The following is a 16,182-nucleotide window of genomic DNA, read 5'->3' on the forward strand; positions in this document are numbered from 1 at the left end:
GTTGTAACTCCGTTTTCCGCATACCCAAAACCAATACGATCGTGTGTTTTGATCTAAACGGAAAGCCTCAGGGTCAACGTCACTACCTCACCAAAAGTAGGAACTTAATCACCACGCCATATAAACATTTAGTTATAAATCTGCGATTTTGTTTTTTAAAACGAAAGCTGAAAGTTAGGTATAGAATATGTTTCTTACAGAATATGTTACGATGGTAGCTGGTCTTGTATGAATTTCTGAGCTATAAAATGAGTTGTGGTCTATTTTTTACCGTAGCGTGTTATTTGCGTGCGGGGAAGGACACACATTAACAATTTGCATGTGTAGAATGGAATTTTCCACTCCAGCAGTTAAGAAGTCGATCGTGCTTCCATTTGCGGTCTTTCTGTTACGCGGGTGATCTGTTCGGACGTTATCACTGAAAAGGTGAGTTTTGACAGTTTTATTTTGTTTTAGTCTTGCAGTATAAGGCAATAGAATGTTTATTTTTCATCTTACTTTCATATTTCATAGTGTTTGCGTATTTTTGGTCAATATTTTGCAACCACGGTCAATTTAGATCGAACTTTTGGATAGAATCTATGGCCAGTCATTTTGCCCCGCCCCCGCCTCGCACTCCGTCCGGTGCGGTAGTGATGTCCCGTTGCTCGCGCGCCACAACAGAGACACGCGCGACCTTCAGCCGGTACAGTCGCTGTTCTTTTACCACCGCCGTTATTCCCATCTTTCCGGTGCGTTCTTGATTTTTCCATTGTGTCCTATTTCGCCATATCAAATACCCAAACTGTATCATATTATTCATATTTAAGTGAAGAATCAATTCAGTCGTCATAACTTGGCATTTTTAACCCAAGCAATCAAAAAGAGGAAATTTATTAAATATTTTCACTCCTCTGTGAAGGAGGGGCTTTAATTCTTCATGATGGAGTTATTTTAGATGAAAATCAATTTTACAAAAACATTTGAATTGTAATCAAAAGAAACTTCCACAGTGGAGGCCAGATAAAGCAAGATGCTATCTTTATTCTTATTAAACATGACAAAAGAAACATTGAGTGTTCGGTAAATGCAAAAAAAAATATATAGTAAAATTTGAAAATGTATTTTTTGACTATAATGTGCCAAATGAGAGAGCAGTTTCTGAGACGGACCCATATATAATATAAACACACACACACTTTTGCTTGTCCTAAGGAGGCTAATCCTTTTTTAGGATGTCCAGGTTAAAGGGCAGTGTAAAGCTGTCACACACACAGCAGATGAAACAGCAGCAGAGAGACACACCTGAACATTAAGAGCCTTTCAGACATTCTTTTGAAATCAGCTAAAGCTCTACAAGCTCACCCACTCCGTCATTCATGACCATAGAGGTTTGTCTAGATGCTTGTGGATTTCTCACTGTACCTTTAACAGCCTAGCAAGGATCCACTAAGCCCGTGTTGGCTGAGAGCAGCCCTTCGTTATTGCATTACCTCTGATTTATGGGGTCAAAGGGTGGACATGTAGTAGTGCTCCTCAGGGAAGTAACACTGTCTCTGTCCTGACTCTCAGAGGTCAGAGTTCATGTAGTAACAGGCACACTCACCATTTAAGGGTCACTCTGCTTGCTGAATTGCACACATAGTGATGAAAATGAGTAGGAAATGAGTTCTATGTCTTCTTGCTTCATTTGAATCAGGAGGTTTCTTAATGGTTTCCTTTATAGGACAGATAAGTCTTGGATGGTGTAGCCAAGTATAGCCTCAAAAATAGCAATTTTATTTTGAAAGAAAAATAAAAAAAAACCCACGTCTATTCAATATAGACTCCCACTTATACATGTCATTTAGTGCAGGTTTTTACCACTTATCAATCCTCAGTTTTATAAATGTTTTGTATTTCCACCCTGGTAGCAAGCACATGACGTTCTGACAGCTAATTTTAGATGTTTTCATTTGCCTGGAGTTACAGCATTATTGGATTCCAACGGGAATGATCATTCAGTGCAGATTCCCAGACAGCTCTGTTACCCTGTTCTCACTTTGGCAAGTGTGAGTCAGTGCTGATTCGGACAATGCAGGAAGATGCCACTTTATTAGTTACTGAGGTGTAGGGGTGGATCATATGACAATGTGATATTGCAATTACTCTAAATTAGGCCACAGTAGTTTTCTTACGGGCGGCACGGTGGTGTAGTGGTTAGCACTGTCGTCTCACAGCAAGAAGGTTCTGGGTTCGAGTCGAGTGGCCGGCGAGGGCCTTTCTGTGCGGAGTTTGCATGTTCTCCCCGTGTCCCCGTGGGTTTCCTCCGGGTGCTCCGGTTTCCCCCACAGTCCAAAGACATGCAGGTTAGGTTAACTGGTGACTCTAAATTGACCGTAGGTGTGAATGTGAGTGTGAATGGTTGTCTGTGTCTATGTGTCAGCCCTGTGATGACCTGGCGACTTGTCCAGGGTGTACCCCGCCTTTCGCCCGTAGTCAGCTGGGATAGGCTCCAGCTTGCCCATGACCCTGTACAGGATAAGCGGTTACAGATAATGGATGGATAGTTTTCTTACGGAATGTCACAGGTATATTGATACGTGTACAAATAACTCTCTATTACCTGTGCCAGTGATTACTTCTTGTCTCTGAAGCAAAGTTCCTGTTATCATTTACATTATAGCAGTGATTAATATTTATTCCATCACCAGCTTCTGTTTTTTTTTTCTTCTTTCTTTCTTTAAAGTTAAATTCAGCTTGCCATTTTACGTCTGTCCTGAAGACTTTTTCGTGGCGGACAACTTACTGACACCCGAAACTCCTTAAATAAACAATCGCCATAAAGAAAGCTTCACCATGTCCACAATTATTCTTTTGCTTCATTAAAAAAACAATACTTTCAAAAATGTTTTATTATTATTATTATTATTATTATTATTATTATTATTATTATTTAATTTTTTTATTGAGCATTAACAACACAGTAGATAAGTATAAATACAGATAGCTCACAATGCTCATTTTTATATTTATCCCATACCCGGAACATGTTGGACACCAATCCAGTAAAAACATATTGAAATAAAAATAGATAGATAGGTAGATAAATAAATATGTATTTATATATGTATAAAAGGAAAGAAAAAAAGAAAAGGCATATATAAATAGGCTCGCCGACACTAATGCTGTGCACTAAACAAGACATGGTTCACATGGATTCAATCACAATTGCATATAGATGCAAGATGGCCGCTAAGTGGAAATTAAGTGGGCACAGTTTTAAGTTGGCCTAAATGCCTCAATACTGGATCCCAGACAGAAAAGAATTTGTCCCTGGACCCCCTAAGGGTATATTTTATTTTCTCTAATTGTATGAATTGTGTTACATCGCTAAACCACAAAGACGCTTTGGGTGGGTTTTTTGATTTCCAGTGTAGTAATGTTCTTCTGCATGCAAGGAGCGTCATAAAAGCAATTATGTTTTTATAACTTTTCCTTAATGTTGCATGTCTCCTGTCTGTGGTACCAAATATGGCCATAGCTGCGTTGGGTTGAAGATCAATACTCAAAGCCTCTGACAGCGTTTTAAAGATGGTAGACCAATAGGTTGCCAGGGCTGGACATGACCAAAACATATGTGTTAAATCAGCAGGAGTGTTTCGACACCTGTTGCAGCTTGCGTCTGTGTTAAGGTATATTTTAGCCAGTCTTTATTATTAGGCTTCAATTATGTGCAGCATCCACCATACAAGTCCTGTGAATGACCCGTTACTACTTTACACAGTAGATAATGTATTAGAACAAGTGCATTAAAGTAAATCTGTGATTTGAATTATGGCTGCCAGTATCGTCAGAGCCACGCTGCGATCGGAGATTAATCAACGCTTTCAAAAAGGTTTTGCAAATGCTAGTTTTCCATAATATCACATTACACTGTAGTTGCTCCTGTATGATGTCCCACTTTAACTGCAGCAAACATAATTAGTATAGTAATATGGTACCTTCAAGAGAGATGGTGAGTGCAGCTAATAGAGGACACACCCAGAATGGTGTAATGAAGTAAATTGTCAGAACAAGCACTTTTACTCTAAACCTAAAAAAAAAATTATTAAAGCTAATTGTGTTACTACTTTTGATATTTTGAAGTTGTTTTAACTTCAGTGTATTGTTATGGACAATTGCCCTTACACGTTGGTTTGTGTGTGTGTGTTTGTGTTTAGATCAAGGGTGCGGCAATATTCGCTATGCCTTTCCATCAGTTTGAGGCCCACTTTACACGGGGACGGTCTGAAACAAAAACGCAAAAGTCCGTTTTCGTTCTCACTTTTTTCCGCGTCTACACGACCGTTTTCAAGGAGGAAATCTGCGTCTATACGGTGACGTATAAATGTGTGGAATTCTATTGGATGTGCATGCCAGGCGGCTAGGTGGTGCTGTGAAAGACCTCCGCTATGTCTGCACTAGGGCTGTAACAATATGCGTATCGAAATCGAAATCGCGATACGCAGAGCCACGATCCGTATCGTGATACAAGAAAGCAGAATCGCGGTACACCCTTTCAAACTTCTCCTCAGCCCAAAAACAGAGGCGCTTCCAAACTTCAATTTATGAATACTTTACTTTTTATTTAAATTACATTTTAAACTTACTTAAATTACTTTTATTTTTTTAAATCTATTAGTAAGTCGTTTTTTCGCCGACCTGCGACAATCTTCTGCGAGTCACGCAACGTCCACACTCGCCACTGGCAGAGCATTCATTTCTTTTAAGCGGTCGCCATTCTGGTTGCGATGCGGGGAGCGAATCTGTAAACAAGCAGCTCATTGGCTGGCTAGGTGTGCCACAAGCCAATCACAATCACTTGACCGGAAAGGCATGCAGTGTTGCCAGATTGGGCAGGTTTAGGTGCTTTTTGGCTGGTTTTGAACATATTTTGGGGTGGAAAACGTTAGCAATATCTGGCAACACTGAAGGCATGTCTGCTTGGGCGGAAGCCTTCTGCGGCAGTTACATTTTGACACGCGAGCAATGTTTCACCATAAAAATTCCGTAATTTCCATCTGTTTTCCGCGATCACAGAAAATCATTGGCCCTATGAGAGTGAGACAGTGAGAGAGCCACCCCCCAAAAAAAAATCTTAACGGATTTACACGATTTGGAAAAATGACTTTTTCAGAACCGAAAAAAACAGAGCTTCCGGCTCAACAGTATTATTTTGAAAAATAAAACAATCTTTGGATATACATTTGTTCATTTTTGCATACATATTACTCATTCTCTGCAGTGGTCTGAATTATTTGTTATTAAATTGTTAATGTAAGTAAGTAAATGTTAATAAGTCAAATTTACTACTTTAAAAAAACATAAAAAAAAAAATCGTGGGCGTATCGAATCGTGGGTCAAAAATCGCCATACGAATCGAATCGTGAGTTGGGTGTATCGTTACAGCCCTAGTCTGCACGCATGCGCAACGTCTTCCGTCTTGTCTGATCTGCACATCTGCGCCACGAAAACTTTGACTACTCTGGCTATGGTAAGTAAGAAAGTAAGTAAAAAAGTAAGAGCATACTATACCCGCCTCTGTTCATTAACGGTATATGTGCAGATTCGGTATCGATGTTCGAAGGACTCCTGGACGTTTATTAAAGCTGCCAGAGCAGCTTGAAGGTCTGTTGGATCGATGTAATCAGACATGCTCTTACTTTTTTACTTACTTTCTTACTTCCCGGGCTGGCATGTACAGTATATGACATATGTATGACGTAAACGCGTACCCGACGTGAGCAGATCCGAGCAGAGTTTCGCGTATTGGGTAGTTTAGACGGATATGCAACGGGGGCTGTTTTTAACTTTTCCACTCTGGAAGGCGTTTTCAAATTTTTCCGTTTTTCAGCCTCGGAAACGCCGTCCCCGTGTAGACGAAAGGCACTTCCGATAAAATATTTAGTCGTTTTTACCCGACAGCGTCCTCGTGTAAACGGGCCCTGAGATGTACGACATATTGTAAAAATGTCTTCAAGTGTTGTGGTATAATGTTTGTTTGTTTTCTTCATGGTGCCCACCCCTAATAGATCAGCAGCTCAGTGTATATGTGCGTATGTATATATTTATAGTCTTGTTTGCTACTTTAGAGGTGTGACAACCGAGTAACAATCAAACTAGCAACTCTGTGTAAATTCAAAATCACAACCTGATATTCAATCCATTCAGCACTCTTCCTGTTGGTTTCTGTCATGTGATAAACAATGGTTGCATTCTCTGGTGAGTTTCTCCTAGACATCAGTGAGAGGTTTGTGGGCGTGCTCTCTTTCTCAGGAGAAATTGCACACAACACACCCATAGCAGAAAAAAAAAGGTAGGGCTATAACACGAGTGTAAAACAGCAAAAATAATCACTTGAAGCAGGCAGTATTTATTTGTAACTTTATGTTATTCATTTACCGTATACACCTCGAACCATTTTGGGTCTAACAGTAGGTGATACAGTTGGATTTTTAATTGACAGATTTATTCTTTAGATGTGTTCTATACACCGTTTTTTCTTGACAAGTGTACAGACACTGGAACTGCTTTTAATGTGAGCTGTTTGTTTTGTTTTGTTTGTATAATTCAGTATTTACACTATATTCAATACAAGATAATGACCATGTTACCAAATCTGTCAGTGGGTTACATAATTTGGTGTCCCATTAGGCATATCTTTTTGTCCCAGTTATACATTTAGTGAGGGTATGAATCTCTAGACAGCTCATAATTGATTTTAATGCAGGGTGATTATAAAATGGGAATGGATGCATCATTTTTGTTCTATAGCTTACAATATGATGGCTTCTAATATGGTCATTTTGCTGCTTTGATTGTTATATTTTCATCCATCATAAAAATCACAGGGCTTAATGGGCTGTCGGCGCACATTTCACTAATATCAATGTGTTCAGTTCTTAAGTTGTTGTGCGAAAAAATACACACATAACCCCACACACAACCCCAATTCCAAAAAAGTTGGGACGCTGTGTAAACTGTACATAAAAACAGAATGTGATAATTTGCAAATCATGGAAACCCTATATTTCATTGAAAACGGTACAGAGACAGCATATCAAATGTTGAAATGGATGGTTTTTTTGAAAAATATATGCTGATTTTGAATTTGATGTCAGTAACACGTTTCAAAAAGTTGGGATAGGGGCATGTTTACCACTTTGTTGCGTCACCTTTATTTTTAACAACACTCTGTAAACGTTTGGGAACTGAGGAGTTCAACTGCAGTAGTTTTGAAAGAGAAATGTTGTCCCATTCTTGCCTGATATACAATTTCAGTTCCTCAGCAGTTCAGGGTCTCTTGTCGTATTTTGCACTTCATGTTGTTTTAAATGGGAGACAGGTTTGGACTGCTGGCAGGCCAGTTTAGCACCCGCACTCTTTTACTACGCAGCCATGCAGTTTTAATATGCGCAGAAAGCGGTTTGGCATTGTCTTGCTGAAAGAAGGAAGGCCTTCCCTGAAAAAGATTTCAGGGTTGTAACTTTTTTGAAACGTGTTGCTGACGTCAAATTTAAAATGAGCATGCATTTTTCAAAAAGCAATAAAATTTCTCACTTTCAACATTTGATATATTGTCTTTGCACTATTTTCAAAAATATAAATATAAGGTTTCTATGATTTGCAAATTATCGCATTATGTTTTTATTCACAGTTTACACAGCATCCCAACTTTTTTGGAATTGGGGTTGTATTTATGCACATGTTCACCCATGTTTCCCTTACTCAGTTAATCCACCTGATGCACTTTGGAGCTAAGGGGCCAAGCATCGTTGCTCCACAGGCATGCATTTAATAAAAGTAGACTGTGAGTCTTAAAAGCCAAAGTTATCGACGCTGGTGTCACCAATCCTCACAGTTGGCTCTGATTTTATTCCTCTACACATAACACACAGAGCTAGGAGAGGGAAGAGAGGCCTGTAGCATGGACTCTAATTGAGCCTTTCTCTCTCATGGTCTACCCAGGACAGCCTGCACCTGCTGGACGCCAGTGGGGTGCTGCGTGTCCCGCTCTATACAGCCTGGCTGGAGCTCACCCATAAGGAGGTACAGTGGCCTAGTCTAGCTCTAGCTCTGCGGTGGCGGTACTGCTAACCTCTGGCTCTTTCCCTCTGCCACATACACCACCCTTAACGTTCCGAGTGCTGAACCCGGGTCTGATTTTGATGTCAGTTTTGCTCAGTCCTCCTGCTAGACTGAAAAGGGTATGAAAGCATGAGTCGTGTTCTCGCTGTCTGATTATGTGTTCAGTTCCCTCGTCTATTCCGTGCGAAAAGCCTCTGTGAAAAGCAGAAATGCCAATACAGCTGTAATGTGTCATATCATGTAGCATATAGAGTTGGAAACTTGCCAAGATTCAAGTTTTGTATCCAGCTATAAAGTGCTCTGTTGTAGCATGTCTTAAAAGGGCTTTTTGATTTTTTTTTTAAGGTTATTTGTATGAAATGGGAGAGCGAGTATAGCAGTAGTTGGCTTTCCTCTCATAGCTGATTAGGTTTTGGTAAAAATGTGAAGTAGATAAAATATCTATGTATGTTTGTGAATCTACAGTTAATTGGGAACTGGCTTTATATAGCACAGCACAAATAACAGTTCAGTCCGTAACATGGTAATGATTGTGTAACGATGTAATGATTTACAGTTGTGGAGGATTGTTCAAGTCCCAGCGAACGTAGTGTGAATCACTATATTCAACATCCCATACTTTTCTGATCAAGTAGATTGGAGGAGTGTTGCTATGTTTGCTTTGCTTTTGATCAGACTTGACGTGAGAGTGAATAGTGCTAATAAAATCTGAGAGTCGTGGAAGCGATGAACCTTGTGATCGCTTGTGCATGCTTTACCCAAGATTAGACCTGCCAGCTTTATATTGAAAAGAAGTACATGTAGATTCTTCATTCTTGTAGTACATATTTTGTGTTAAAGTCCAACAGTGGACTAATGAGAAAACATTTACAGATTTAATTTCCCTGGTGCATTAAATATTATTAGTGGTTGGCTAATGATTATTTTCCCCAAAGCAACAGAATACAGTCGAGGACTTGAGGGTTAAAGGCCTTGCTCAAGCACCGAGCAATGAAGTACTGGTCTATCCAACAAGTTCTCTACACTAGTGAGGTATAACTGAACATCAGGCCTGGTAAACGCATACTTTTACATTTGTACGCGAGGTTTACTGGTAGGCTATGTGTATACGGTATGAGAAATCAAAGGAAACACTGTGGACTACTCATCGTAATCGTACAACTACAAAGTCAACTGATTTATTTGTTTTAATGTATAACTTTGGTGACATGGTGTCCAAAATCCTGTTTTCGTGCCTATTCATATTTAGATTGGTTTTGATAGTAAACCTATAACTAAGCAAAACTAAAATTTTGTTTTCTTGAAGGCGACAAAGTCTGACATTTGTATGCTTCGGCATCAAGCGTGAAGTTCAACTCCTTCCAACACATTTAACATTAACCAATTCCAGCACCAAATAACAAAAAAGAATTTAAAAACTAAATAGATGACTGGAGAAAAAAAAAAAGCCCAGTTTGGGTGAGATTGTGCCCATGAGAGCCTCAGATTTCCTGTTCTTGCCTGATAGGAATGGAATCCAGTTTGGGCTTCTGATGTAGCTTATCCACCTCAGTGTTTGATGTTTTGTTCATGCATGCTTTTCTGCTCACCACGGTTGTAAAGAGCGATTGAGTTTCTATATCCTTCCTGTCAGCTCGAACCAATCTGGCCATTTTCTTCTGACCTCTCTCACCAACAAGGCGTTTCCACACACAGCACTGTGACTCACCCGCACCATTCTGCGTAAACTCTAGAGACTGCCGTGTGTGAAAATCCCAGGAGATCAGTAGTTTCTGAAATGCTCAGACCAGCATATCTGGTACCCACAACCGTGGCTTGATCAAAGTCACAGAGATGACACTTTTTCTTCATTCTCATGTTTGATGTAAATGTTACCTGAAGCTCTTGACCTGTATCTGTCATGTTTTATTTACATAAAATTTATTTTGCATTGCGCTGCTGCTACACGATTGGCTGATTAGCCCATTGACGCCGGATGCTGTGTCGCGCAACATTGCCCCTAGCGCCGGTTGTTGCATAACGCAACATTGCCCCAAATGCTGGTTGCTGCATTGTTGATTTGTCATTATTTTCAAGACGCATGCCAGATTTGTTTTTTTTTTTTTTAATAAAAATGTGTTAGTGTTAATGCTGAATGAGCATGATCCAATAAAAGCAGAGAATTTTATCTTTTAAATGCAACTTATTTCATGTCTTTATGTGCTTCAGAGGCTGAGATATTGAATTTTTCATAGGCGTTTTCAATTAAAGGATAAGGCAACTTTTGTACAAAATCACCACAAATAGATAGATAAATATATAAAGTAATCGATCATGGAATTTATAGAGAAAGAACGGACCGCATAACAGTATCTTTTAACTTTTAATAATATGGGCTTGCGCTGAGCTCAGCGAAGATGCGTTCCGCCATATTGATCTACTGCGTGACGTCATGCGGCCCACCACTGAAAAGAACTCTTCAGTGCTTCATGGTAATAAGGTAAAAAACCAGTACAATCGCTTCTTCAGAGTTTCACCAAATGGTTTTATTTATGCAACTTAAAGCTCATAATACTGTATAACTTTGGTCGAGTAAAAACACGGAGCAAAAACATGGCTGAATCCTGAATGACTCCTATTTGGATTTGTCCTACCAAGCCTACTGCGCATGCGCGAAGCGGCTCGGCTTTTCATGGGCCCAGTGACGTCACAGATCAGAGGGAGGCGCATTAACGAAAGATTCTGATTGGTTTATAGTTGCCCACAATCTCAAAATGGCTGCCTCCTCCAACTTCGACTCCTCTGTGTCAATTCATGATTTCAAAGTTAAAAATATTTTTTCATGTTCGATATATAATGGGGGCGGCACGGTGGTGTAGTGGTTAGCGCTGTCGCCTCACAGCAAGAAGGTCCTGGGTTCGAGCCCCGGGGCCGGCGAGGGCCTTTCTGTGCGGAGTTTGCATGTTCTCCCCGTGTCCGCGTGGGTTTCCTCCGGGTGCTCCGGTTTCCTCCACAGTCCAAAGACATGCAGGTTAGGTTAACTGGTGACTCTAAATTGAGCGTAGGTGTGAATGTGAGTGTGAATGGTTGTCTGTGTCTATGTGTCAGCCCTGTGATGACCTGGCGACTTGTCCAGGGTGTACCCCGCCTTTCGCCCGTAGTCAGCTGGGATAGGCTCCAGCTTGCCTGCGACCCTGTAGAACAGGATAAAGCGGCTACAGATAATGAGATGAGATGAGATATATAATGGAAATAATTAACGGAATTGATTACGTATACGTTTTTCTCCTATTACACACCTGGTTTTGTACAAAAGTTGCCTTTTCCTTTAATTATTTTTATTTCAGAAAACCCTCAGGCAGATGGGGACCTTTTCTAAAAACTGGCTTAGGCATTTGCAGACGTTTTTTTTGCAGGCGTTTCAGGCGTCAATGGGTTAGAGGACGGCATGACCGTACAGGTATTCCTAATAAAGTGGATGGCCAGTGTATATTTTGTACCGTGTGTGTATGGGTAAGATAATTCTACTTTTTACCATTGCATATGATCAAATAAAATGAATTAGCTCGGCAAAATAATGAATGTTTTAAAGATGGTGCTTACTGAAGCAGTGAAGTTATAACACTTCAAGGACCTTTTTAATTTCATGCGTACTGTACTTCGCCGCCTTCCCTTTTAAACCCATGCAGAAGATCTTAGAGAGACAATACAAGCTGTTGTGCATAACATCCAAAGACTTCCTACAATTAAGTTTTGTTCCAGGCACAAATACAACAGCTTTATAAAGCGATCACCTCCCGAGAAGTCATTTTGTCTGTCTGTTTTGCTTTGCTAATGAATAAATCACATGAAAGAACTTTTTATCAAGGAAGGAAAGGAAAGAACAAAGTAGGCCAAGGAGGGGCGAAAGCACAGACGTTTTTGCTGTCCCTCTAAACCACAGGGCAAGAACGCTCAGAGTTGATCACTTTCTCCATTGACCCATTTCCCTATTTTTTGGGCATGTGACCAACAAAATAAACACTGATAACACCCATGTGGAGTATTATCAGCTCCCATGATGGAAAGTGCTTTTCCTCTAGGTTTCAAGAGAAGAGAGATGGATAGGAGAGAGGGGATGAGACACGCAGACCCACTTAGAACATGTCACACCCCAGATAGGAAGGAAGCATGATGTCATATCAGGAAGTACAGCTGTAGCACAAACAGCTTTACACACTGAAAAGAATTCTGGCCTGAATCAGAAATAAACTTCACTGACAGAGAGAGAGAGAGAGAGAGATTGCGTCTATTCTTAGTGCATGAATGTCTGTGTGTTGAAGGATAAATTGTGCTGATGGTATTGTTATGGTGTTGTATTTGAGAGATAAGCCTCAGTGGCACTTGGTCTGGAGTGTTTTGACGCAATCAAGAGTCTGTGAAGGAGGGACAGAGAAAGTGTGTGTCGTGTAAGCCGTAGTTATACCAGTCTCGTCATGTAGCACGTTGATATCCTGAGGTCATCACTGCCAGCCTACATGCCAGTACAGCAATTTTACCCTCACCTTCAGCCTCGATGTAATATCAACTAGCGTCGAATTCTCGCACTTGGCTCTAGTGCCTTCATTGTTTTCTGAAAATGAAATATGCCTGGAGAACGTATGACATAGACACGACTCACTCAGCCTTCCTTTAATCCCCCCGATTCCTTTGGAGCATCCAGACCAGGATGTAAACAGCCTACAGCTAAGCCGCGAAGGCTACTTACTCCATCATAACGCAACCAACCACAGGGAATGTGTTGTTTCTGACTATTTGTGTTGGCACACGGGAAGCAGTTCTTTCAATTAAGCTTGACGCAAAACCCGTAAAGGATAAGATCGCTAATTTGTCTGACACATTTGTGGATGCAAAAAAGTCCTGGAAATGGTTTCCTTACAGAGCCTGTTCTTCTTGCTTTTATCCGTACAATCGGACATCTTAATAGGATTATCAGATAATGAAATTTGAGCATGAGCCTGGTCAGAGGCATTCATCCGATTAATCTAAACATCATGTCAGTTTGAACATTTAAGCCGCTCACTATTATGTTGTCACTCATTTCAGAGGGTTCGTGCCAAAGCAGTGCGTTTTCAGACTCGCACTGTCACCTGTCACTTCCCTCTTGTGTCTTTCACTTTTGTCGATTACATTTACAGGTTCCAATCATGCAAGAACGTTTTTGTTTGTTTGTTTTAATGTAATCAGCACAGTATTGTATGTGTCAGGACTCCGGGGTACCAAGCAGATTGATGGCCATTATGGGTTTTTCGGTATATCACATGCCATTGGCACTAGTTTACATGTGAATCGGTATTAAAAATGTGCTGTGACGTCAGTGCAGGATATCTCAAATACACTCACTGGCCACTTTATCAGGCACACTAAAAACACCTGCTGTTTGAAGCAGTTATCTAATCAGCCAATGGCTTGGCGTGCATGAAATCATGCCGATACAAATCAAGAGCTTTGGTTAACGTTCACTTCAAACAGAAGGGGAAAAATTGTGCTCTCAAAGTGTGACTTTCACTGTGGCATGGGCGTTGGTGTTGGTGTCAGATGGACGGGTTTGAGTATTTCAGAAACTGTTGCTCTCCTGGGGTTTTCACACAGAACAGTCTCTAGAGTTTACACAGAATGGTGCGAAAAACAAAAAATGCTGAGTGAGCAACAGTTCTGTGGGTGGAAACAAAGAGAGGTCAGAAGAAAATGGCCAGATGCTGCCAGGAAGGATATAGTAACTCATATATACCCTGTCCACACTAGGGATTTTGTACCGATACGAAACTACTTTCATACCGCAACACCTGTCCACACTAGCAACTATACCGGTACTGTAGCGGTATAACTGTATCGGTACGAAACCCACAAATGTATGGGTTTCGTACCGGTACAGTATCAGTACTGTAGCGCTTTGCTGTAGTGTGGACAGATGAAGCGGCTCTGTATCGATACTAATATAATGCGCAAGCGCAATGAACCATTCCTACATCTTCCGGGTTATTCATACAATACAATACGCACGCGCTTTCCAGCTGTAAATAAAACGTCAAAATGGCTCAAAACGACCGTGGAGCTACATGGAGCAAAGAAAGGGTGGAGAGAGGGGGAGGGAGGGGGAAAGAGGGAGGAAGAAAGGAGGAAAAGGGAGAGAAAGGGAGGGGAAGAGAAGGAAAGAGGGAGAAAGGGAGGGGGGAGAACTGCCTCGCACGTTTTATACGATTCGACTGAATAAATGACCACCAGAAATACAGACTGTACACTGACAACAAAAAGCACACACACGTTGTTTTATCCGCCATATATTCTCAGAAGGAAGTTACTCGGTAACCACGGAAACATTTCGCGCACGCGCATTTCAACTTCCGTGAAAGAAAACCGCAAACATTTCTCGCTAGTGTGGACAGATGCACTAAACTGTACCGGTATACTTTGTATCGATACAGTTATACCACTTTCGTACCGGTATAAGTGTGAACACAGCAATAGTCATTCTTTACAAACGTAACCCGTGTCCGAAATCACTCACTTGTTCACTTCTCACTATATAGGGAATTACTATATAGAGGACTATATATTGAGCTCACTGATGAAATGAAAAGGAAAAAAACCTCTTTCGGACACGAGTCCATCGTGCTGGTATTTACGTCATTACTGCCGCATAGTTAAAACGTGCCAGATCAGTCGGCTGGTGGGTTTTCAAAATAATAAATACACGCATGTGTTTTTGTGATCAAGCCATATCATACTGAGCGCATTTCCCACATTAAGAAATACAAAGTACTTTGTGTCTGCTGCATCTTTCAGTTCTTTTAAATCAAGTCTGGATACTTTTCTTCTTTGCCGCTGCCTTTTATTCAATCAAATTTGAGGCTTTTGATTTGATTTCTTTCAGCGTGACCGCAATGCATGACGGGATATATTGCTTTGGTTAGTGACCATTGGTTGTACACTACTTTTCATGATGCATTGTGGGATACTTTGAGTGCACTATATAGGGTGTAAATAATCCTCACTAAGGTTTCGGACAGCACTACAAAATGGCGTCCTCGCTATATAGTGAGTAGGGAGTGATTTTGGACACGGGGTAGTGAGCAGCAAAGCATCTCGGCACGCAACAGCAGAAGACCACATTGGGTTCCACTCCTGCCAGCCAAGAACAGGAGTCTTAGAATCAAGAACAAGCTCCTATTAAAGTGGCCGATGAGTGTATTATCGACACCGTGTTACGAAACCTTTAGAAATAACATTTTATTTCTAATGGCAATTTGCCTGACAGATACAGGATGTAATTCTGTTTGTAATGAAATTAATTCTGTCTTGATGAGTTGTTTTTTCCTGTTCTGTCGAGACAGTGATGAATCCTGGATGTAAATGCTTGTTTCCTTGCAGCTTCGAATAAAAACAGGTCTTATGCCACACTCTCAACCCGCCATGAGTGTTTTGGACACGCACGGGTTGCAGGGTTTGGTAGCTCGCAGCCGTGCCGCAGGGTCGCGGTGAACCCGGGGGAAAGTTTGGGGGAGGAGTACGGGCAAAGTACTTGTCAAGTACAGGTTGCACGCCTGACTTCCTCGAGGCGTGGGACAAATTGCGCCGTTAGCCCGTGGAAAGCGTATATCTGACGCACGTGAGTGTGGAGTGCGTGTGACTTGCATTTTACCAGTTTCCTGCGCTAGGAGTGCTGGCCGTACTTGTGAAGCACGTGTGACGCATGTGATTAGCACGTGACAATCATTCATGACTTGCGTGTGACGCAAGCCAGGAGTGGGTATAAAACCAGCGTGTCTGCAGCATTCTGCATCTGTCTTTCGGCTGAAGAACAATATCGCTTCGTGCTGCTCCTCAGCTTCTATCATCTGCCTATAAGGGTCCCTCGGTCGTTGCGGCGGTATGGCGACAGCCATCTTCTTCCCTTCTACAATGCTACACGTTACATGATCGGTTCCTTGGTTCCTCCCCAATATATATACCCAGTAGGCTTGGGAAGATTCACCGATGCACATCGGAAAATCGATACGACCTGTTAAGATGCAGTTGCATCGATTTGCAAACGTCGCATCGGAAAAAAACGCACATAAACTCGAGATGCATCGT

At 41.2% G+C, this 16,182-nt stretch overlaps 1 protein-coding gene across 5 annotated transcripts in view; it reads left to right on the forward strand.

Annotated features, from left to right (window-relative positions):
* celsr1a (cadherin EGF LAG seven-pass G-type receptor 1a) overlaps positions 1 to 16,182 on the forward strand; it is a 221,762-nt gene that overhangs the window by 104,212 nt on the left and 101,368 nt on the right. For 3 of the 5 annotated variants that reach the window (XM_060903047.1, XM_060903048.1, XM_060903049.1), the window contains exon 6: positions 7,969 to 8,049. The exons of the other annotated variants lie outside the window; for them this stretch is intronic. In XM_060903047.1, coding sequence (XP_060759030.1) covers positions 7,969 to 8,049 — 81 coding nt within the window. The remainder of the gene's footprint in view (positions 1 to 7,968; positions 8,050 to 16,182) is intronic. 5 annotated transcript variants of the gene reach the window in all.

Source organism: Neoarius graeffei, chromosome 21 (genome assembly GCF_027579695.1).
Source record: "Neoarius graeffei isolate fNeoGra1 chromosome 21, fNeoGra1.pri, whole genome shotgun sequence".
Lineage (NCBI taxonomy): Eukaryota > Metazoa > Chordata > Actinopteri > Siluriformes > Ariidae > Neoarius > Neoarius graeffei.